The sequence below is a fragment of the Bombina bombina genome, chromosome 5 (genome assembly GCF_027579735.1).
Source record: "Bombina bombina isolate aBomBom1 chromosome 5, aBomBom1.pri, whole genome shotgun sequence".
NCBI lineage: Eukaryota > Metazoa > Chordata > Amphibia > Anura > Bombinatoridae > Bombina > Bombina bombina.
Window position 1 is genome coordinate 253,976,559 of NC_069503.1, and position 23,867 is coordinate 254,000,425.

Genomic DNA, 23,867 nt, shown 5'->3' on the forward strand with positions numbered 1-23,867 from the left:
GAGACATTATTTTTTCTGCAGAAGAGGCAACCCTGCCTGAATCATAAAACGGTGATCAAGAAAATTTCCAGCTGCCCCTGAATCAATGAAGGCTTGAGTGTGGACAGAATTCTGAAGGAAGGTTAGGGTAACAGGAACCAGGATCCGAGAGAAGTGAGGGGATTTAGTAGAGACCATGCTTAGAGGTACCCCAGTTTTATCCTTTAAGAATGGGCTTTTCCCGGCATAATATCACAGTTCTTTTAGTTGGTGTGAGTTAGAACCACAGTAGAAACACAGTTTCAATCTCCTTCTTCTCTGTCATTCAGATTATGTGGGCTTGAGGGAGGAGAGATCCATGGGTTCCTCTACAGAGGTAACTGGAGGTGCTGAAGGGGAAGATGATAGTCTAGAGACCGGAAGACTAGGAGGACGAGAGGGAAGGGTTCTACGAGTTCTGTCTCTCTCAGCTTGTCTCTCCTGAAATCTGAATCTAGACTGATACAAAGTGTTATGAATTCATCCAGGGAAGAAGAAACATCACGATAAGTAAGCTCGTCCTTGATGCGCTCATGCATACCTCTCCTAAAGTCCGCCTTGAGAGCACTGCCATCCCAACTGGTCTCAAGTGCCAAGGTGCGAAACTCAATGGCGTATTGTGCCACAGATCTATTGCTCTGGCAGAGATCCAAGAGAGAGTACTCTGCAGCAGAAGCGCGGCCGGAGGTCCCAAACACAGAAGATAAAGCAGAAATTAAGGCATCAGCATCGTTCAGGAGTTGAGTGCTCTGTTCTAAAAGGGGAGAGACCCAGGCTAGGGCCTTGTCTTTCAATAAAGAAATTATAAAAGTGACCTTTGACTGATGAAACTGGAAGGTGTGAGGATCATTGCAAAAGTGCAGCCTGCACTGGTTGAGAAAACCCCTACAGCCGGTAGTACCATCATACTTCTCAGGAATTGGTATCCTGGGTATACTTCCAGAAGCAGGGGTAGAAGCTGCAGCACTAGCAGCAGGGACCGGCTGTGTAACAACAGGAGCAGCGTAGCGGTTATAGCCTCTAGTTTAGAATCCACACTCTGCAGGTGTATGATATGGGTTCCCAGCATCTGTCCCTGAAGAGAGACTGCTCTTGCTACCTCATTTGGGTCCATGGCCCAAGTATAATGTAATGCTCATGGGATATCTCTCTATCAGACCAAACTTGACCAGTAGTTTTCTGATCCCGGCATCAAGTGGAATGATAGGCAATATCCCAGAGCAGAGTAAGTTAGTGAAATGAGGTAAGCAGTACTCACGGTAGACAGGGTAGTCATTCAGGGCAATAAGAAGAATACAGAGAATGGTCAAGACAGGCTGAGTCCGGCAACAGGAAGGCAATCCAGCAGTAAAGCAGTTCAGGGGTGAACCAATAGAAAGAGCAGGAACAGGCGGGTATCAGCATCAAAGGAAATCCAACAGTGTAACAGTTCAGGGGTAAACCAATTGAATGGTCAGGCAGGCAGAGTTAGGCAACAATATGGCAATCCAGTAGTTCAGAGGTTTAGCAAGCAGAGTGGTCAGACAGGCAGAGTTCAATATCAGCATGGCAATCCAGCAGTTCAGGGGTTAAGCAAGCAGAGTGGTCAGACAGGCAGAGTTCAATATCAGTATGGCAATCCAGCAGTTCAGGGGTTAAGCAAGCAGAGTGGTCAGACAGGCAGAATTCAATAACAGTATAGCAATCCAGCATTTCAGGGGTTAAGCAAGCAGAGTGGTTAGACAGACAGAGTTCAATAACAGTATAGCAATCCAGCAATTTAGGGGTTAAGCAAGCAGAGTGGTCAGACAGGCAGAGTTCAATAACAGTACAGTATAGCAATCCAGCAATGCAATAACACAGCACCCAGGAGCACACAAAGCAACACCTATACTTGGGCAGTGTATGTAAGCATTGCAGGTACTTACATAGGTGCCGATTCTCGACAAGCAGCTCAAAGGATCTGGCTTCAGAGGGAGAGACATGAACCGCCGCATCCCTGGCAACAGCCAGAGCAGCAACCGCCGCGTCCCTAGCAACAGCCAGGGCGGCGCAGGAAGCGGCGTGACAAGTGTTGGCAATATAGGTGGTGGCGGCGGCGGTTTTAAATAATGTTTGTTTCAGCAATCGGTGGCATATTAGTTATGTTTAGCTAAATCGTTTTTTCGTATCCTTTCGTATTTTTTGGATCCATTCTTTATTCATATGCATTATTCTATTTTAAACTTTAGAATAGAATAATGAATATGAATAAAGAATGGATCCGAAATAACAAATGGATCCGAAAAAACGATTTAACTTAACATAACTAATTTGCCGAAGCAATTTTTTTTTTTAAACTTAACTAAATATTTGCCGAAACTAAATTATTTAACTAATGAAAACGAAACAAAACTAAATTTTTAGCGTTGCATATGTATAGAATTTGCCAGGACACATGCTGAAAGAGAAGACTTCTAGGACTCTGTACTCTGGAGTGATGAGGCCACAATAAATGTTTTTGGAACTGATGGCTTCAAAATGTATGGCGTCGCAAAGATGAGGAGTACAATGAAAAATGCATGGTGCCTACAGTGAGACATGTTGGTGGTAGTGTCCTTCTGTAGGGCTGCATGGTGCTGCTGGTGTCGGGGAGCTGCATTTCATCGATGATATCATAGATTAACAGATGTACTGCGCTTGCCCTTGGTCGTCGTGCAGATTTCCAACATGACAATGATCCAAAACACACATCTAAGGCCACTGTTGCATTTCTGAAGAAGAACAGGGTGAAAGGGATGCAACGGCCAAGTATGTCTCCTGATCTGAAAACAATCGAACACCTATGGGGAATTCTGAAGAGACAGGTTAAGCATCACTCTCCATCTAGCATTAAAGGGACATTATACACTATTTTTTTCTTTGCATAAATGTTTTGTAGATGATCTATTTATATAGCCCATAAAGTTGTTTTTTTTAAAAAGATTTTCAGACTCCTAACCAAGTCCCAAAGTTTTAGGAGAATACCGTCAGCTACCTACTCCAGCTTGCTCCTGTTTATGTAAAGGGTCTTTTCATATGCAAAAGAAGGGGGAGGGGTAGTGTCTTATTTCCCACTTGCAGTGGGCTTTCCAGCTACCTTTTCAACAGAGCTAAACTGAGAGCTTCTAAGTAAGTTTTGAAACAGTTTTATACTGGATTTTTATATCAGTATCTGTGCATCTTATTCTTTATAGTAGTGTCTATTACATGCAGTTATATGAAAATGGGTGTATACTGTCCCTTTAAGGCTTTAAAAGAGGTTGTTCTTGAAGAATAGAAAAAGATAGATGTTGTAATATGTCGCCAACTTGTCTATTCCATGCCTAGTAGACTTGGTGCTTTCCTTACAAATCATGGAGGCCATACAAAATACTAGATGTAGTAGTTTTTGTTGTGGGGTGTATTCATTTGTGCATCACCTACTTTGAGTAAACCTGAAGATTTTGTAATCTAAGTTATATTGTTAACTTTACTTTTAAGTAATAAGCTAAACAAATGTTCTATAAAAATAAATGTGTATATATGTATTTATAAACACATAGGTATAGATATATTTTGTACCAAAATACAATAATATACTGTATATATAGAAATATATATTTATGAATAAATAGAACATATTTTTCTATGCAAAGAACATTGGAATATTAACATTTTCATGTTGAGTTAGAGTTGAGAATATGCAATCGTTTTTTTGCGCAAGTATGGTGTTAGATTTTTTCCACTTTTCTTGCTCCATTGACTACGGTAATGTGGTCGCAATATCCTAACTTCTGCTTTTTGCGGGTTAGCAAACAAGCGAAAACTTTTTACAATCAACTTATAATATGAGCACTACTCAACGCACGCAAAATTTTACTTCTAGTGGAGTTAGCGCACGAACCTGAGCGATGAAAACCGCTCTACTCGTAATCTGGCCTTTAATTTACATAGGAAGAGGTGTGCTTAATCTCTTAATTCCTTCTTTCTTTTGTTTTCACATATATGTATGGTTGAACGAGAAGGCAGCAGCAGGTTGGTAAACCTGGTATCCTTCAATTTTTTTTATTATTTTTTTCTATTTGAAATGTTGTTCTTTAAATGATTTATGTAAGGTAAAACATGCACTACAGCTAATTGTTAGACACAATAATGCTTTTTCTATATTCGTTTTTGCACTGCAAGCCCTCTTGTTGCAAGTTATTTGAAGGATTTCAAATGCCTTAGGGTCTTCATAAAGCTGACAGTCAGAAGCTTTCCTGAAATAACTATTCTTTCCCCCATTGGGATATCGAGAGTAACACAACTTTAAGCCATGCAAGGCGTGATTAGGAAGATGGAAAAGAGGTGTGGAATTTAATTAGATAACCAGTTTAACTCATTTCTCCCTGAAGCAGTTTAACTGGGGATATTATGCTCTCAGAACTTTGTGTGGAATATTTCTCTAAGTTCAGTAAATTTTAAAATTCCATATGAATTTTGGAGTTTCTAAACAATTTTAGCTTTTGGTTTTGATAAAGATTTGTATATCTGCATTTTTTTATTATGATGTTAGTCTTTAAAATACCCTGATTTCATTTTTTTTGTTTGTTTATTGTAACACCCAAGGAATGGATTCATGAAATGCAACCATATAAAATTACAATGATCTAGAACATATACATAGAAAGTATTATTATGTAATGTACTAGACGATAAGCCTGCCCAGAAGGCAATCTATGTTTAAAAAATACAACCCCCCAAGCTACAGTTACAAAAAATAAAAAAGTAAAAATACAGAAAAAAATAATCAAAGCTATCCAAAATAAAAAAAAAACCTAAACTAATACCCCTATAAAAATATAAAAAAACAACCCTAATCTAATACTAAACTACCAATAGCCCTTAAAGGGGCCTTTTGTAGAGCATTGCACTAAGTTAAACAGCTCTGTTACCACAAAAAAATACTAAGTCCCCTTTAATAGTAAAAAAAAAACCCACCCACCAAACCCCCCAAAAATAAAAAAACTAACACTAAAAAAATCTAAACTACCTATTGCCCATTTGTATGGGCATTGCCCTTAAAAGGGCATTCAGCTCTTTTACTGTCCTTAAAAGGGTAATCAGCTCTTTTTCAAGCCCCAAAAAACCCCTAATCTTAAAAAAAACACCTAAAAAATGAAAAGAAAAAAGCCACATCTGGGAACACCGCTTTGCACCGCCTTCGCTGTGGATGAAGATGATCGATCCGCCTGGTAGAAGACCTTCTCCACTTTATTTTTTTTTGGGGGGGGGGGTGTTTTTTTTTAGATTAGGGTTTTTTGGGCAATTTAAAAAGAGCTGAATGCCCTTTTAAGGACAATGCCCATACAAATGCCCCTTTAGGGGCAATGGGTAGTTAAGGTTTTTAAGTGTTAGGTTTTTTATTTTGGAGGGTTTGGTGGGTGGGGGGTTTTACTGTTAGAGGGGATTTTTGTTTTTTAAGGAAAAGAGCTGTTTAACTTGGGGCAATGACCAACAAAAAGCCCTTTTAAGGGCTAATGTTAGTTTATTCTTAGATTAGGGGATGTTTTTATTTTGGGGGCTTTTTTATTTTCAAGGGAATTAGGTTTATTTTGGATAATGTGGTTTATTATTTTCTGTAATGTTAGCCTTTTTTATTTTGTGTAATTTTAGATTAATTTAATGAAATCTTATTTTTTTTAAAGTAATGTATTTTATTATGTTATGTAATTAAGGGGTTAATTTAGGGGGTGTTAGGTTAAAGGGCTTAGTCATTAACGTAGTTATTTGCGTTGTGGGGGTTGGTGGTGTAGGAGTTAATAGGTAAATTAGTTTATTGCGTTGGTGGTGGATGGCGGTTTAGGGGTTAATAAACTATTTAATTTGCGATGTGGGGGAATGGCGGATTAGGAGTTAATAGATGTATTTGGTATTTTGCGATGTTAGGGTTTAGGGGTTAATAACTGTATTAGTTTTTTTTTTTTACTTAAAGGGACACTCAATAAAATTAAACTTTCATTATTCAGATAGAGCATGCAATTTTAAACAACTTTCCAATTTACTTCCATTAACAAAATGTGCACAGTCTTTTTATATTTTAACTTTTTGAGTCACCAGCTCCTACTGAGCATGTGCAAGAATAAGTGTGTATGCATTTGTGAATGGCTGATTGCTGTCACATGGTACGTGTATGCATTTGTTGGCTGATGGCTTTCACATGGTACAGGGGGAGTGGAAAAAGACATAACTTTTAAAATTGTCAGAAATAAAAATCTACTACTCATTTGAAGTTCAGACTAAGTGCTATTGCATTGTCTTGTTATCTTACATTTGCTGATTATGCAAATCTAGTGTTGACTGTTCCTTTAATACTTCGTACGGGCGGTTAGATTTTTTTTAATATTTATTGCGGGCGGTTATTTTTTTTTTGTAATACCTATTGCGGGCAGTTAGTTTTTTTTTTTTTAATACTTATTGCGGGCGGTTAGTTTTTTTTTGTAATACTTATTGCGGACGGTTAGGTTTTTTTAAATACTTATTGCGGGAGGTTTCTTTCACCACCCTGCCATTTTCGGACTCCACCTGGATGCAGCAATTTTTTTTGGCTGCATGCGCAACCAACATTCTTTTGGCTGCCTCGCGCTGCCAACATTCATTTGAGGATGCGTGCGCAACTGCCGACAGCGACGGACGCGTTAAAAACGTGATTATAGTATAGATGTCACCAAAATCTTTGGGTAAAAATGGTACTGTAAGTACTGGCAGGAAACACATGCAGGAAAAATTAACTTCTCAGTAGAGAAAGAGAGAAGGAAATTATAGTATAAAGTTTGAGGGTACTGGTAGGGATTGAGGTGGAAGCATTAATGTACATATAGCAGCAAAAAAGACTGAAAACACTACTGATCACACATTTCGTGGTAGCACAATCAAGTTGTGTATCTTCATGCTCCATGGTTAATATTCACCAGCATGAGACCCTGTCTAAGGGGGGGGGGGGGGTACAAAACCAAACACTCCTTTTTGCCTTAAATATGTCTCCTCTACTAACCCCCACTCAGTTATGTCCATCACAAGGTTTACAGGTCTAAGACCCTCTCTCATATATACTTACATTGCAGTATTAGTTGGACGTTATGAGCAAAGCCAAGTGGGAAAGATTTTTAGGCAGATTGGTGGGAGCTGTAGATTGAAGGAGGCTGGTACTGAGTTCCCTCATACATTTTGGAGTTTTCCCATTTGTATTCTCAGGTGGATGCTGCTATGAAGGATTGTGTCATGTGTATGCATATTCATGGTCACAGAGGTAGCATTTTGTAACCTCTTGTACCAGTATGGAGAACTGATGTTTTCAGTGACAGTGAGCAACAGCAGCATTCTAAGCCAGCACTGTAAATCATATTTGTGCTTTGGTGCCTTATGCTTCAATACTGTTATCAGCCTTTTCAGTGCTGCAGATGAATAAAACCTCATATGAGCACAATGCCCACAAATGGGTGTATATACACTTTTATGTTAAAGGTTCTGCATATGAATTACACCCTTTGTAGTAATGGAACTTGGATGAATGAAAAATGTTGTGCAGTGTGTATTGAGTAAACCTATGATGGGAACTTTGCACAGCCCCTAAAACCTCCACAATAGTTCCGGCATTAAATTTGCTGGGTTCTAGAAAGACTGATCTCTGATACATCTGAGGTCCCTGTGGCGGCTGAGTGGCCTGCCTGTTCACAATTTTGTAATATCACTCATGAAAGATCAATGAAAGAAGGCAAATATATTTCAGTGCATCAACAAGCTGTAGCAGTCTCAGCAGAAACTTGGATTTTATTTCCAACATTTTCTAATAAAGAAAATTCATGTTGGTGCCTCTTCTTGTGTAAAATAAATTCAAAATGGAATATCTTCTAAGAGTCATAAAAGTGATTAGTGTAAATGCCTGTCATCATTTCCAGGTTGTAGCAATTAGATTTAGGACCTCAATAGCCCTGGGGATCTTCACTAAAGTGCTTGTCCCTTTCATAGTAGAACTCAGAAAAAAATGGTCCTTGATTATTTAGACAATATCATATTGGTGACAAGGCTCTAATCCAAATTATCTGGCACCATGGTTGGCTTATAAAAGTGAACTTGAAGGTTAAGCTTGTTCCATCTGTCTTCAACAAAAAGTTAAAGATATGACTTCTTATCTTCCCTGTCTGATGTTCTGGAATGCCAGGACCTGGATGAGAATGCACAGAATTCAAATTCATACATAGAGGGTCATATTACAAGTGAAGCGCAAGAGCAAAAAGCACGCACGATAACCTATTCCCCCATAGAAGTCAATAGAGAAAAAAAGTGAAAAAAAAACACCCAATTTGCACACAAATCCCATCCCATATTCTCATGTGCGCTAGCCTGACATGAAAATATGAATATTTCACATTCCAATGTTCTATTTATTCATAAATACATATTTTTTTATTTTATATATATATATATATATAATGGTATTTTGGTACAATATATATTTATACCTATATCTATACATGATTATATATAGGTATAAATATACACAGATATATAGGAATATCTATTTAGAAATACGTAGAATATATTCTACTATGTGCAGAACATTGGAATGTGAAATATTTACAGTAAATACATAGTTAAAACATTTATTAAAAATTAATATTGCATAAATATGTTTTTTCATGTTTTCATCTACTTAACTTAAGGTCTCCAATGCACATACTATATATATATATATATATATATATATATATATATAAGCACAAGCAGGGAACCAGCACACTTTTCTCATGCAGCTGCCGGGGTGCGCTTCCAAACACTCAAATATCAGCAAACCAAAGAAGGCACTCTCCGTTAAACAAGCCGTTTATTAGTAAACGTTTTCGGGGTCTCCCGGACGGGAGAGACCCCGAAAACGTTTACTAATAAACGGCTTGTTTAACGGAGAGTGCCTTCTTTGGTTTGCTGATATATATATATCTATTTGTGTGTACATATGTATTTATGTGTGTATATATATATATATATATATATATATATGTCTGTAAATACATATATACACATATAATACATATGTACACATACTGGGCCCGATCTGATATGCAGCGTTGCCCGCAAAAGCCAGCGACGATGAATTTTGCGCGGGTTTGGTATCCTATATACGGCGTAACCTAGAAGTTACGCTCGTATATTTCTGCCTTCGGCCGTAGCTTTTTGGGCCATAGGCAAGTATACCAAACTCGCGCAGTTTGGTATCCAATATACAGCGTAAGGACTTACGTGGCGAAAATTGAGAAATCTTACCACAAATTGCAGGCGTAGTAAGCCTTATGCTGTCTATTGGAGCCCCGTAACTCCCTAAACTAGCTGCAAAATAAAACCTAACACCTAACGCATGCCCAATGTCTATCTACCTGTCAACCGCGAACTGCAAAATAAAACCTAACAACTAACGCATGCGCAATGTCTATCTACCTGTCAACCGCAATCCCCCGCCGCAATCCCTAATAAAGTATTTAACCCCTAAACCGCCGCTCCCAGGCCCCGCCGCCACCTACATTAAAAGTATAACCCCCTAATGTGATCCCCCTACACCGTCACCAGCTACATTACCTACCCCCTAATGTGAGCCCCTTACAACGCCACCACCTACATTACCTACCCCCTAATGTGAGCCCCCTACACCGCCGCCACCTACATTAACTACCCCCTAATGTGAGCTCCTATCCCGCCGCCAGCTATATTACCTACCCCCTAATGTGAGCTCCTACCCCGCCGCCAGCTATATTAAAATTATTAACCCCTAATTTAATCCCCCTACACCGCCGCCAGCTATATTAATTACATTAACCCCTAATTTAATCCCCCTACCCCGCCGCCAGCTATATTAATTACATTAACCCCTAATTTAATCCCCCTATACCGCCGCCAGCTATATTAAATAGATTAACCCCTAATCTAATCCCCCTACACTGCCGCCAGCTATATTATATTATATATATTAACTATATTAACCCTAATTATATTAGGGTTAATATAGTTAATATCGTTATTATATTATATATATATTAAGTATATTAAGTAAATATAATAACTATATTAACTTAATATAGTTAATATAGTTATTATATTATATATATTAACTATATTAACCCTAATTATATTAGGGTTAATATAGTTAATATCGTTATTATATTATATATATATTAAGTATAATAACCCTATCTAACTCTAACATCCCTAACTTAATTCTTATTAAAATAAATCTAATTAATATTAATATTATTAATTAAAATATTCCTATTTAAATCTAAATACTTATCTATTTACTTATCTATTTATCTATAAAATAAACCCTAAGATAGCTACAATGTAATTATTAATTACATTGTAGCTATCTTAGGGTTTATTTTATAGGTAATTATTTAGATTTAAATAGGAATATTTTAATTAATAATATTAATATTAATTAGATTTATTTTAATAAGAATTTAGTTAGGAATGTTAGAGTTAGATAGGGTTATTATACTTAATATATATAATATAATAACGATATTAACTATATTAACCCTAATATAATTAGGGTTAATATAGTTAATATATATAATATAACTATATTAACTATATTAACCCTAATATAATTAGGGTTAATATAGGTAATATAGCTGGCGGCGGTGTAGTGGGATTAGATTAGGGGTTAATCTATTTAATATAGCTGGCGACAGTATAGGGGGATTAGATTAGAGGTTAATGTATTTAATATAGCTGGCGGCGGTATAGGGGGATTAAATTAGGGGTTAATAATTTTAATATAGCTGGCGGCGGTGTAAGGGGCTCACATTAGGAGGAAGTTAATGTAGATGGCAGCGGGGTAGGAGCTCACATTAGGAGGTAGTTAATGTAGATGGCGGCGGGGTAGGAGCTCACATTAGGGGGTAGTTAATGTAGATTGCGGCGGGGTAGGAGCTCACATTAGGGGGTAATATAGATAATGTAGGTGGCGACGGGTCCGGGAGCAGCGGTTTAGGGGTTAATAACTTTATTAGGTGGCGGCGGGGTCCGGGAGCGGCGGTTTAGGGATAATACATTTATTATTAGGAGAGTGAGGGGGGATAGCGGATAGAGGGGTATACGTGTCGGGCTATGTTTAGGAGGCGTGTTAGACAGTACGGGTGATTTTATAACTTAGTCAGGTTTTGTAGGCGCCGGCAGTTTCTAAAGTGCCGTAAGTCACTAGCGACTGCAGAAATTTGTACTTACGCAGATTTCTGGACATCGCTGGTTTATCAGACTTACGGCACTTTAGCATCTGACGGTGCCGTATATAGGATAGCTCGAGTTGCGAGCTGAAACTATGGGCGGCGGGGGTTCCCTCGCTTGCGCCGCAAACTAAGATCTTTATCGGATCGCGCCCACAGTATCTCACAAAAGTGAGTACACCCCTTACATTTTTGTAAATATGTTATTATATCTTTTCATGTGACAACACTGAATAAATTACATTTTGCTACAATGTAAAATAGTGAGTGTACAGCCTGTATAACAGTGTCAATTTGCTGTCCCCTCAAAATAACTCAACACACAGCCATTAATGTCTAAACCGTTGGCAACAAAAGTGAGTACACCCCTAAGTGGAAATGTCCAAATCGGTTCCAATTAGCCATTTTCCCTCCCCGGTGTCATGTGACTTGTTAGTGTTACAAGGTCTCAGGTGTAAATGGGGAGCAGGTGTGCTATATTTGGTGTTAGCGCTCTCACACTCTCATACTGGTCATTGGAAGTGTCATTTTTTCAGTGTTGTCACATGAAAAGATATAATAAAATATTTTCAAAATTATGAGGGGTGTACTCACTTTTGTGAGATACTGTATAAGATTAACTACATGGAATGTAGGTGGGATTACCTCCCCAATGAAGAGGAAAACTATAGTTATAGGAATCTAAAAACAATAAATACTAGCATTGCATTGCTACAGGAAACACACCTGACACCTAATGGGATTCAAAAGTTAAAAACAAATTGGGTAGGAAAAAATAATCTCTACCCCTTATGTAGGCAGGAAAAGAGGAGTGGGTATTTTACTTAATAAAGCATTAGATTATAAAATTTTAAATATGGACTTAGATAAGGAATCAAGATTTATCATTTTAAAACTGGAGTATAAGCAAAAGCAGAGATGATGAATTTTGGGACAAAATACAACAAAGATTGTTGCAACAATTTAATGGTAAGGGGTGATTTCAATTTAACATCAAAATCTATATTAGACAGATCCCAAGGTAAATCTACGACATCATAAAATAGAAATGAAAGTTGGGAAACAAGAATCCCTAGAGTAATAATTTTAATGTAAACAGCATTTGGCAAACTGAAAATGGCTAATTGGGCCCAATTTGGACATTTCCACTTAGGGGTGTACTCACTTTTGTTGTCAACGGTTTAGACATTAATGGCTGTGTGTTGAGTTATTTTGAGGGGACAGCAAATTTACACTGTTATACAGGCTGTACACTCACTACTTTATATTGTAACAAAGTGTAATTTCTTCAGTGTTGTCATATGAAAATATATAATAAAATATTTACAAAAATGTTAGGGGTGTACTTACAATTTAATAGTAAGGGGTGATTTCAATTTAACACCAAAATCTATATTAGACAGATCCCAAGGTAAATCTACGAAATCACAAAATAGAAATGAAAGTTGGGAAACAAGAATTATAAAATCCCTGAGTAATAATTTTAAGGGACGCGATTCAAGATGGAATCCCTTGCATTCCTGGACTCTAACCGCCATAAAATAAATTAATTTATCAGGTAAGTATACACGTGGTCAGAGTCCACAATCCATTATTCCTGGGAACTAATATCCAAGCTGTGGAGTCCACGAGTAATAACAGGGAGGGATTTAAAAAATATATTTTTTTCAATGAGAAATTAAATCCACAACCTCAAATAAATATATTCTTCCATAAAGGGATATGAAACCCAAATGTTTTCTTTAATGATTCAGATAGAGCATGCAATTTTAAACAACTTTCTAATGTACTCCTATTATACATTTTTCTTTGTTCTCTTGGTATCTTTATTTTAAAAAAGCAGGAATGTAGGCTTGGGAGCCAGTCCATTTTTGGTTAAGTACCTGGGTAGCCCTTGCTGATTGAAGCCTACATTTGGAAAAATTGATAATAGGAATAAATTAGAAAGTTGCTCACAATTGCATGCACTATCTGAATCATGAAAAAAAAATGGGGTTTCATACCTCTTTAATGATCTAAATACATACATTTATATGCACCTAAAAAATCAAACAGGCAAAAAAATCTGAGACAACTGCCTAAAGAAACGTTCTACCAAAGGCTGCTTCAGAAGAAGGAAAAACCTCAAAATGTAGAATTTAGAAAAAATAAACAAAGAAGAGCAAATAGCTGCCTAGAAACTTGGATTAACTGAAGCCTTATTCTTGAAAGACCAAGAATTGCAACTGACCTTGTAGAATGAGAAGAAATCTGGTGCAGACGAGGTAGATCTCCCTCCAAAAAAGCTTTGAAAAACAAAAGTTTTAAACAAAAGGCTAAAGAAATAGAAGAAGTCTTTCAACCCTTCCTAGGATCAGAAAGAAGAACCAACTAAAAGTTTGTCTAAAATCCTAGTAGCAGCAATCAAATATTCAAGTTCCAAACAATATCCAAGTAATGCAAAGATCTTTCGGGAAGCATACCTAGAATAAGGACACTAGGAAGGTACAACAATCTCTCAGCAAAAATTGTCTGAAGAAACCACCTTAGGAAAGAAATCAAAATGAAGACTGAAAAAACAGCCTTATCTTGATGAAACATCAGATAAGAAGGACCACAAAAAAGAGCAGGTAACTCTGAAACTCTTTAAGCAAAATAAATAGCCAAAGGAAATAACACTTTCCAAAAAAGTAGATAAAATGACTAGACTATGCATAGGTTCAGAAAGGAGGAACCTGCAACACCCTAACACCAGAAAAAAGGATTCTATTGAGGATAAATAGGCTTGATAACAGATTAATATGAAACAGAGCCTGAACAAAACAATGAACATCAGGAAGATTAGTAATCTTTCTGTGGAACAAAACTGAAAAAAAAAACCCCAGGAAAGCTGCCCCTTACAAATCTGGTATATAAACCTTTATCTAGATCATCCTGCAAAAAAACTGCAAAATCCTACGAATTCTGAAAGAATGCCAGAATAAAAACATGATTAAAACACAATGAAATAAAAAGCCTTCCAGATTCTCACAGTAATAGGTTTACAAGATTTCAATCACAGAATCAGAGAAACCCCTATGTCTAATGATCAAGCGACCAATTTCCATGCCATCAAGTTCAGAGACTTGAGACCCAGATGAAAAAAATGGACCTTAAGATAAGAGGTCTGACCGCAGATAAAGAGGCCAATGAGGTCTACAAAAATACAAAGATAAAACCTCCCCCCCCCCCCCCCCTTTCAAAAGTGACCATGATTAAAAGCTTGAAGAACTGTATGAAGTTCTAAAACAAAACACTGGTAATTTCTAGCCACAGATTGAACCTAAACAGAAAAAGGGTTGCCTATGTATTGAGCTACTGATGGAAAAGAAGCAGGATTCCAGGACAGACACTATTTCTGAAGTATATTCTGCATGATTCCACCAGCAATAAACACATTAGGATAGAAACTAAATGTCTTCTAGAAAAGGCACCCTCTAAGCTGGATATGGGCACAGTAAAAAGACCATAAGTAAAAAAGACTGCACAAAAAATAACAACCTGATAAGGGACAATTAAGATCCCCTAAACACTGATTAGCGTCAACAATGCTCCTAGAACCATATAAAAAAAAGGAGCTGCAGCCAAATCAAACAGAAAGACGACAACAAACAGTGAACATCTAAGAATGCCAACCAGAGCAAACAAAGGTAATCATAGTGGATACGGGTGTGCAGGTATAGGCCATAATACAAGTTGCTTCCAATTTGAGACCAAGTACCCTTATAATAAAGTCTAGAATTCTTAAGCCTAAAATAAACAGAAAAAAAAACTTTATTGTATGGCATAAAGATCTAGTTCAACCCTTAGACAAAAACAGGGACAACCAATACAATGTCCAGCCCTAAACACAAAAGATAAAAGCAGCCACTTTAATAGGCGTCTCCTAAAAAGACAAGCAGCCATAGCTGGATTAAAAAAACTTACAACCTTCAGCTTCCATGCTTACTTAGATAATTCCTGCATCATTGGACTGTTCCCAAAGAGGTTCAGGTAAGCTGATCAATAAGGAGGAATCTGCTTCTACGAAAAGAAAAACTACCAATCTCCTGAAAGACAAAGGAATAAATACAGAAGTCTGGTTTACTTCTTAATTAAAAATCCTGAAATACGGGTATATAAACTTATGCAAAGAATTATATATAAATTTTTTAAAAACAATAATTAGTATACACACACATATATATATATATATATATATATATATATATATATATATATATACTTAAATATAATCTTCATAATTTTAGATATACATGTAACAAATACATATAGGGGCCGATTTATCAAGGGCCGAATGGCCCCTGATGCCCCTGTTTTCTCGTGAGCATTTAGGCTCGCCGGAAACAGCAGTTATGAAGCAGTGGTCTTAAAGGGACAGTATATACTCATTTTCATATAACTGCATGTAATAGACACTACTATAAAGAATAAGATGCACAGATACTGATATAAAAATCCAGTATAAAACTTAGAAGTTCTTAGTTTAGCTCTGTTGAAAGGGTAGTTGGAAAGCCCACTGCAAGTGGTAAATAAGACACTCCCCCTCCCCCTTCTTTTGCATATGAAAAGACCATTTACACAAGCAGGAGCAAGCTGGAGAAGGTAGCTGACAGTATTTACATAAAACTTTGGGGCATGGTCAGTAGTCTGAAAATCAGAGCAATGTTATTTAAAAATAAGCAAAACTATAATTTTTTTTTTTTACAAACAAACAAAAACTTTATGGGCTATATAAATAGATCATCTACAAAACATTTATGCAAAGAAAAAATGAGTGTATAATGTCCCTTTAAGACCGCTGCTCCTTAACTGGTCCGTCTGCTCTGAGGCTGCGGACATCAATCCAAACCGATCTCATACTAGAACTGCATTTAGCAATATCTGGCGGACATGATAGGGTACAGCGTATCATGTCCGCCAGACAATGATAATTCGGCCCCATAGAGTGTAACATAAGGAAATCATCAGAGAACCTACACACAGGCCGTTTTGCAGCAACACAGAAAATTTGGGCAGATGAGACATTCTTAATATGGAAAATCCTCAGATTTGTGTTTATGCTACATAAGTTTAGGGATTGCCACCAAACAATATTAATCAATAAATGACTTAAAGGGACAGTATACACCAATTTTCATTTAACTGTGTCTGCATGTAATAGACACTACAATAAAGAATAATATGCACAGATACTGATCTAAAAATCAGTTAAAGAAAAAGCACTGTTAAAAAGGTTAGCTAGAACACCCACTGAAAGTGGTTCTATAGCAAAAAAAGCAGAGACTCCCCTCTGCCTCTGCATATGAAAATACTTTCCACAAACAGGAGCAAGCTGGAGTATGTATACATCAATATTCTCCTAAACCTTTGGGGCTTGTTTAGGAGTCTGAAAATCAGTGCAATATTATTTAAAAATAAGCAAAACTATACATAAAAAAGCTGTATAGGCTATATATATACAAAACATTTATGCAAAGAAAACCTTACACACACTGGATTTATATTTAGGGAAAACAACATTTGAAGCCCACTTGAGTGTCAGACACATAACAAAATTCCTTATAGGAAGTAAAAGATTATGGCTGATTGCATGCAAAATTAGCGATACACAGCTTTGACAAAGTTGTAATAACATAGAACTGGAACAAATTTGTTTAGTACAAACACCAGCTGGATCATTTTGTGGTCTATAATACAGTGTAAAAACAGTATACAGATAATAAAAAAACAAGCAGAGAGCTTTCTACAACTTAGTGTTAATACACTAAAAAAAACAGATTGACTGAAATTGCTAAATAACCCCCCCGGCAGCATCTTACATAAGTACTCACCCCTTACTAGCAACTAAATCCATGAGTAGATGCATCAATTGCAGACCCAGAACACTGCACAGCCTATCTACACTGAGAAGGTCTCAGGAAATTTGAAAAATACTGGGAAGTGGTGGTGGTGGGTTGATACTAATGCCCGGAGTAAGGGCAAAAATAAAAATGGCAAAAAAACCCCAAAAAAAAACATTTTCTGTAATGAGCAAAATTAAAATAAAAATCCCATAAAAACACATCCCCTACAAAACTTGAGAGGGCACAAGTAAACTGTTAACTTCACAAAAATGCCAGCAGATATATTAAAGGGCCAAACACCTATTACAGAAAGGTTATAAAAAAAAAGTATCCACAGAGCTGCCAGTGAGTTATTTAAACCATTCAGTATAGTCTGTAATGTTTTTTATTTTTTTAAATATAAAGAATGCAGGAACCTCCTGCAAAATAGGCAAAAAAAGTGTGTCAAGAGAAGAGTGAGTCAACTGGCAATGTGCTACCTGACTGAGTAGCTACAAATAGCCTCTGGGCAGTGTGTGTGCTAAGGTAAAGCACTTACTTGCAAAAACACCCCTCCACTGGCTTACCAGGCATGCAGCTGCAGCAGTAGTATCCAGTAGAGAAGCCATCCAGTGCAGATACGGGTATTGCAGGGGAAATCTGGTTGGAGATACCAGAATCCCACAGTAGAAGGCAGCAGGACAAGTCTCTGTGACATCTGAGGGCAGCCATGGCAGAAATCCCATAGAAAATACCTTTACTGCTTGTTTGAAAGTGAGAGAGCAGCCAAACGCTTCAAAAACTGCAGCCTTGAAAAATGTCCATGGCAGGAAGCACTACAACACCACTATTCAATAGACACTGGTTCATTAACAAACAAGCAGCAAACAGCCAAACCAGTACTGAAACATATCAGCAGAGGTTATAGAAATAGGAGTTTATGTAGAGCTATAAAGGGAGGCAAAAGACAAGTCCCTGTGACCGATTATAGAGGGTTTATGTAAAGTATCTCATGAGGTGAAACAATGAATCATAAACCATTCCACAAATACATCCCTCTGACAAGCACTGTACTAAGGGGAAACAGGGCTTCAATATAGACTGAAAACCCCTTTCTCTAAAGCAGTGTTTTTCAACCAGTGTGCCGTGAGAGATCCTCAGGTGTGCCACGGCAGACTGACAACAGTGTGACATATTTTTTAAACTTTGCTTGTTTTTTACTCCCAGAGCAGGGGTAGTTTGTAGGAGGCATGGCATAACAGTACAATACATACAGTATGTGTGTGTGTGTTTGTGTGTATGTGTATATATATATATGCTGTATTAGGCTACAATGTGTGATTTATTTTAAATTTTGGGATGGTGGTGTGCCACAGGTTTTTTTAAAGTAAAAAAGTGTGCCACGGCAAAAAAAAGGTTAAAAATCACTGCTCTAAAGAATCAAACGCACATCTTCATTCTTCAACCACCTTCAGCGGAGGCACAGTAAAGACTGAGGTATGTGTGAGGTGGGAGGGGTTTTATAGAGTTCTTGGGGTTTGGGACTCTTTGCCTCCTCTTAGTGGTATAGAAGGGTAATTCCCATGGGTAATGGATTGTGGACTCTCACCACCTGTATAAAAAGAAATACAGAGCACTCTGTCTTTTGAAAATAGTCCACTGGTGGTCACATGATCTGAGGTTAGCTGCAATATTTCTCTGGGCAGCTGACTTTTGCATGTGGTAAAAAAAGCTGAGTAGAGCGTTGTAATTATGTGCTCTAAGGGCAGAATAATTAAATTTCCCTAGTTTCCCAGTCAATTCACTACAAATTTAGCCACTGTAGCCCAGTTATAGGCTTCAATGCACAGCATGTCAAACCTCCCAGTTGTCCTAAAGGAGCATAACCTTCTAAGACTGAAGGGAGCATTTGCATTATGTATAGTCATTTTAGAACAGTGACCATCTTCAATATACTTATTCTACTTGTTTAACTCAAAGTTAAGTCCCTCCATCTATCTAACACTTTAATCACTTGTTTTACTATGAGAGGAAAATTGAGGTCATACCAAGCCCCTGGATTTGCTGAGATCCAAATAAAAATAGCTTGCTGGAAGGTGACGTATGTAGCCATTAAAGCTCGGACTTGTCTTTGTTTACCACTTATCCTGAGAAGAAGCCAAAGGTTTCAAACAATTCATTGCCAAAGGAATATGTTTCACCGGGTAAGCCATAGACATGCATGTCACCAGCATATAATGAGGTGTGAATCCGTCGCCATAAAATCTTTTATTTCCTTTTTAATTTTACTAATTACACTTTTTTCATTTTATTGTATCTTCCTTTTTTAGAATGTAAAACTTGAAATCCTTTGTCAAAAAACACTTTATACATAAGTATTGAATTATCATGATAGGAAAACAGATGCAATAAAAATATATAGTTTTAGAAATATACAGAAGCTCTCGTCCGTTCCTCTCCATTCACCTATGAGCATGTGCTGCCAACCGATATTGTAACAAATGTAATAAAGTTTTTTCAAGCTTACAAAGCAGTGTCTAAAGCGAAGTAATGTATTTACTTGAATTGCTGCACCCTTGGCTTGTAAAAAAAACCCACCAAAACATAAGCCTGTGTTGTATATGCTGATACTGAAAAATGTCACAATATTATGTTATTAATAAAGACCATAGTGAGGATACATTTATGGATCATTAAAAGATTTCTGGCAGCCAGTTGCATGAAACATGCAAAGTTTCTATTGTCAATGAACTTGCTTTTTTATTATCTCCGCATAGGACTCTACAAATTAAAGGGACATTCCAGTCAAAATTAAAATACATTTTTGAATAGAAGAATTTTTGCAATAGACATGTATTAGCAAAAATTATACTAGTAAAATATATCACTCTTTACAATGTGAGCTATTACTGTACATGCATGTGCATGTAAAGGATATCTAAATATGCTTCATGCACCACCATTTTAAACAGAGTGTCTGCATTGAGAGCTGGCAGTGACTTGAAACATATTATCACTGACACAATACAAGTCACCACCAGCACTCTAAACGGACACACTATTTAAAATTGTGCTGAACAGAGCATATTTAAATATGCTTTATATCCACAGTAATAGCTCTCACTTGAAACAGTATTACCTTTTACTAGAAGCATTTTTTTTTTGCTGCAAGTATACTGAAAAGATGGTTATATTCAAAAGTGAAATGCATTGTTGTGCATTTCTCTTTTAGCTGCAGTGTCCCTTAATCCAAATGTGATGAAATTACACAACAATGCAAATGTCTGCAATGGTAAAAAGCACATTATTCATGAAAAAAACAAACATTCAGGGGTTGACAAATTTATTTGACACTTAAAAGCTCACAGGGATATACGCAGCCAATCACAACACATGTATGCCCATTAAGAAATGTATATATAGATATCCATATGAGGATCCACAATGGTTTTGTTTTACTTGTAGGTACAGTGAAAAAAAATATTTAAAAAAATAATATCTTTTTTATAAATTAAAACAAAGTACATATAACAAACTTCATTTTTTTTAATGTAAATGTCACATATAAGTCAGATTCATGCAGAAAGGACATGGATAATCCAGTTGCAGAGAAAGCACTGTGTAGGGCTAGATAAAGTCTAATATCACGGTAAAGATGATTTATCTCTGGTTCTGTATCAACCAAAGTAAAGCAAAAATACGTAAGGTTGTGTTTGTGTGCTAGAACAGGTAGGTAAAAACATTTAAATGTTTGATGACAACATATCCTTGTAATAAATGGAAAAATAAATTGTCTGATAATAAGAGTTTTTTTATTTCAACTTCAGACTTAGAACACTACATTTTATGCATCTATGTTTAGATTATATTTAATATAAAACATTTATATATAATTATTAAAAAATGCTAATCTGATACATTTTAAAGAACTACAGATGTCATAAGTTAACAAATGATGTATGCTTCAAATGTATAAAAAATATATATTTGGTCCATGGAAGTTTATATTTAACATATCTGGTAAAAATCATCATTTGTGATTAAATTAGATTTTTAGAATACAATAATTCTTCAAATAACTGGCTGGTAGTGATCCACCCTCTCCAGAAGTGTCTGTGAATATCCAGGAGAATAATACCTGAAGTAGAGAAAACATAATTGTACAGCAATTCATTTAGTTAAAGCAAATGTGTTTTAGCGTATATATAATACAAGAGCAAAATAACAGTGATACATATAAAGGGCATAAGAAAAGAAAATGCTTTATTGTTTTAAAGCATTTTGTTACTGCAAAATAATTTCTATAACGGTTTAACCCCTGCAAATGTGGTAAGCACATAGTTAAAGTCAGCTCCAGAGCACTAATGGGACCTAGATGAACATCTCTGGTTAGCCAATGACACAGAGGCATATGTATGTAGCCACCAATCACAAGCTAGCTCCCAGCTGTGCATTGCTGCTCCTAAGCTTATCTAAGTATGCTTTTCAACGAATAATACCAAGAGATCAAAGTACAAAGTAAACTTGAAAGTCTCTTAAAATTTCATGTTCTATCTGAACCATGAAAGAATACTTTGACTATCATTTCCCTTTAAGGGACTGTACTAATCAGCCAATTTCAAATGCTTTAAATGTTTTTACTTTTTGAATGCATTTTGCCCATTACTATATATATAAAAAACAGTAATGTATATAAATCACGTTCCCCTTTTCCACTCAGATTCCAGCTCCCAAGAAAGAAAGGGAATCAGATGCATCAAAGGCTGGAGCCATCCAATACAAAACAATACCAGTTGAGAAAATTCTGTTAAAACAAGATCACTATGGATGCTCAAACTGAATGACTGTATTTTATTGTCTGAAATTGTAGTTTGTTTGTGTTTGCTTTTTTAATAATCAAACCATTTCAGCAGAACTGTAACAATAAATCTACATAGCTAAATAGATCTGAAGACTGTGCACACTGAATTAATCAAACCATAGAGGTGGTTAGACGGATTTCACTTTAATTTCAGATCAGCATTACTTTTATAACAATTTCATCTTCATATTAAAGACCTTACAGTGATCTGAGATATCACTTTCAATGTAATTATCTAATTGAAATGATTCCATGGGATCTTTTTGAAACTTTGTAGGGGCAAACAGCTACCACTTGACTAACAGCCGGTGAGCATTGAAGCAGCAGTATCAATTGTGCACAAATAAATGTATTATTATTATCAGTTTTTTGTAGAGCGCCAACAGATTCCGCCGCGCTAGTTTTCACTATAAGCAGCAGCTAGTGCACATATTAATGAAGAATATATTTTACATATATAACTGCTGCCTTTTTGTATGCATGATATGTGTAAATACAGTGTCTCTATATTAAGGAGAATAACCAGTATTTTTTACGGATAGTTATTGGTTAATAAATCTAACAATCTGCATACATATGTATAACTGTATATACACGTTGACATAAATACAAACACTGCATACATATGTATAACTGTATATACACGGTGACATAAATACAAACACTGCATACATATGTATAACTGTATATACACGTTGACATAAATACAAACACTGCATACATATGTATAACTGTATATACACGGTGACATAAATACAAACACTGCATACATTTGTATAACTGTATATACACGTTGACATAAATACAAACACTGCATACATATGTATAACTGTATATACACGGTGACATAAATACAAACACTGCATACATATGTATAACTGTATATACACGGTGACATAAATACAAACACTGCATACATATGTATAACTGTATATACACGTTGACATAAATACAAACACTGCATACATATGTATAACTGTATATACACGTTGACATAAATACAAACACTGCATACATATGTATAACTGTATATACACGTTGACATAAATACAAACACTGCATACATATGTATAACTGTATATACACGGTGACATAAATACAAACACTGCATACATATGTATAACTGTATATACAAGTTGACATAAATACAAACACTGCATACATATGTATAACTGTATATACACGTTGACATAAATACAAACACTGCATACATATGTATAACTGTATATACACGTTGACATAAATACAAACACTGCATACATATGTATAACTGTATATACACGGTGACATAAATACAAACACTGCATACATATGTATAACTGTATATACACGGTGACATAAATACAAACACTGCATACATATGTATAACTGTATATACACGTTGACATAAATACAAGCACTGCATACCTGACAATTTCTTCTGGGAAGCAGTTGTTTATAGTGTTAATGTACTCTTGAAGAGCTGACCCAGGATCTGCTGCTATTTCTTGAATCTTTTTAAGTCCACCACTTGTTACAAAAAGGCGCCTTGCTTTGCTGTCGTGTGGCAGAACCTTAAGGAAAGTACAAAATGATATTTTACGTATCTTTTCAATGAACATAGGTGCATATCTTCCCCATGTAGCCCCGCCCCTACTAAGGAGCACGTCTCATTTTAAAGACTTGTTGCACAATGCATTGGATGAATGCCCTGAAAGTGTCAGCACACTTACTATTAACTAGAGGTTTTTTTTAGAAATGATCAAAGATTTCATACTAACAACAAATACAGCAAAATGGAGCCCCTGAGGCTACCATGTTTTATGTCAGTTCATTAATGAAAGGAAAAAAAACACAGAGGGTTAGCAAGATATTAGGTTACTAGCAAGAAACAGATCACTGTAATCTCCCCCTGTAACCAATGAGCAGGCC

The 23,867-nt window shown here is 36.3% G+C and overlaps 1 protein-coding gene across 1 annotated transcript in view; it reads right to left on the minus strand.

Moving 5' to 3' along the window:
• Positions 1–21,041: 21,041 nt before the first annotated feature.
• SPAG6 (sperm associated antigen 6) overlaps positions 21,042–23,867 on the minus strand; it is a 367,292-nt gene continuing 364,466 nt past the window's right edge. Inside the window, exons 10-11 of the mRNA XM_053713957.1 lie at positions 23,364–23,509; positions 21,042–21,233 (exon numbers count right to left, since the gene is read on the minus strand). Coding sequence (XP_053569932.1) covers positions 21,167–21,233; positions 23,364–23,509 — 213 coding nt within the window. The 3' untranslated portion in view covers positions 21,042–21,166. The remainder of the gene's footprint in view (positions 21,234–23,363; positions 23,510–23,867) is intronic.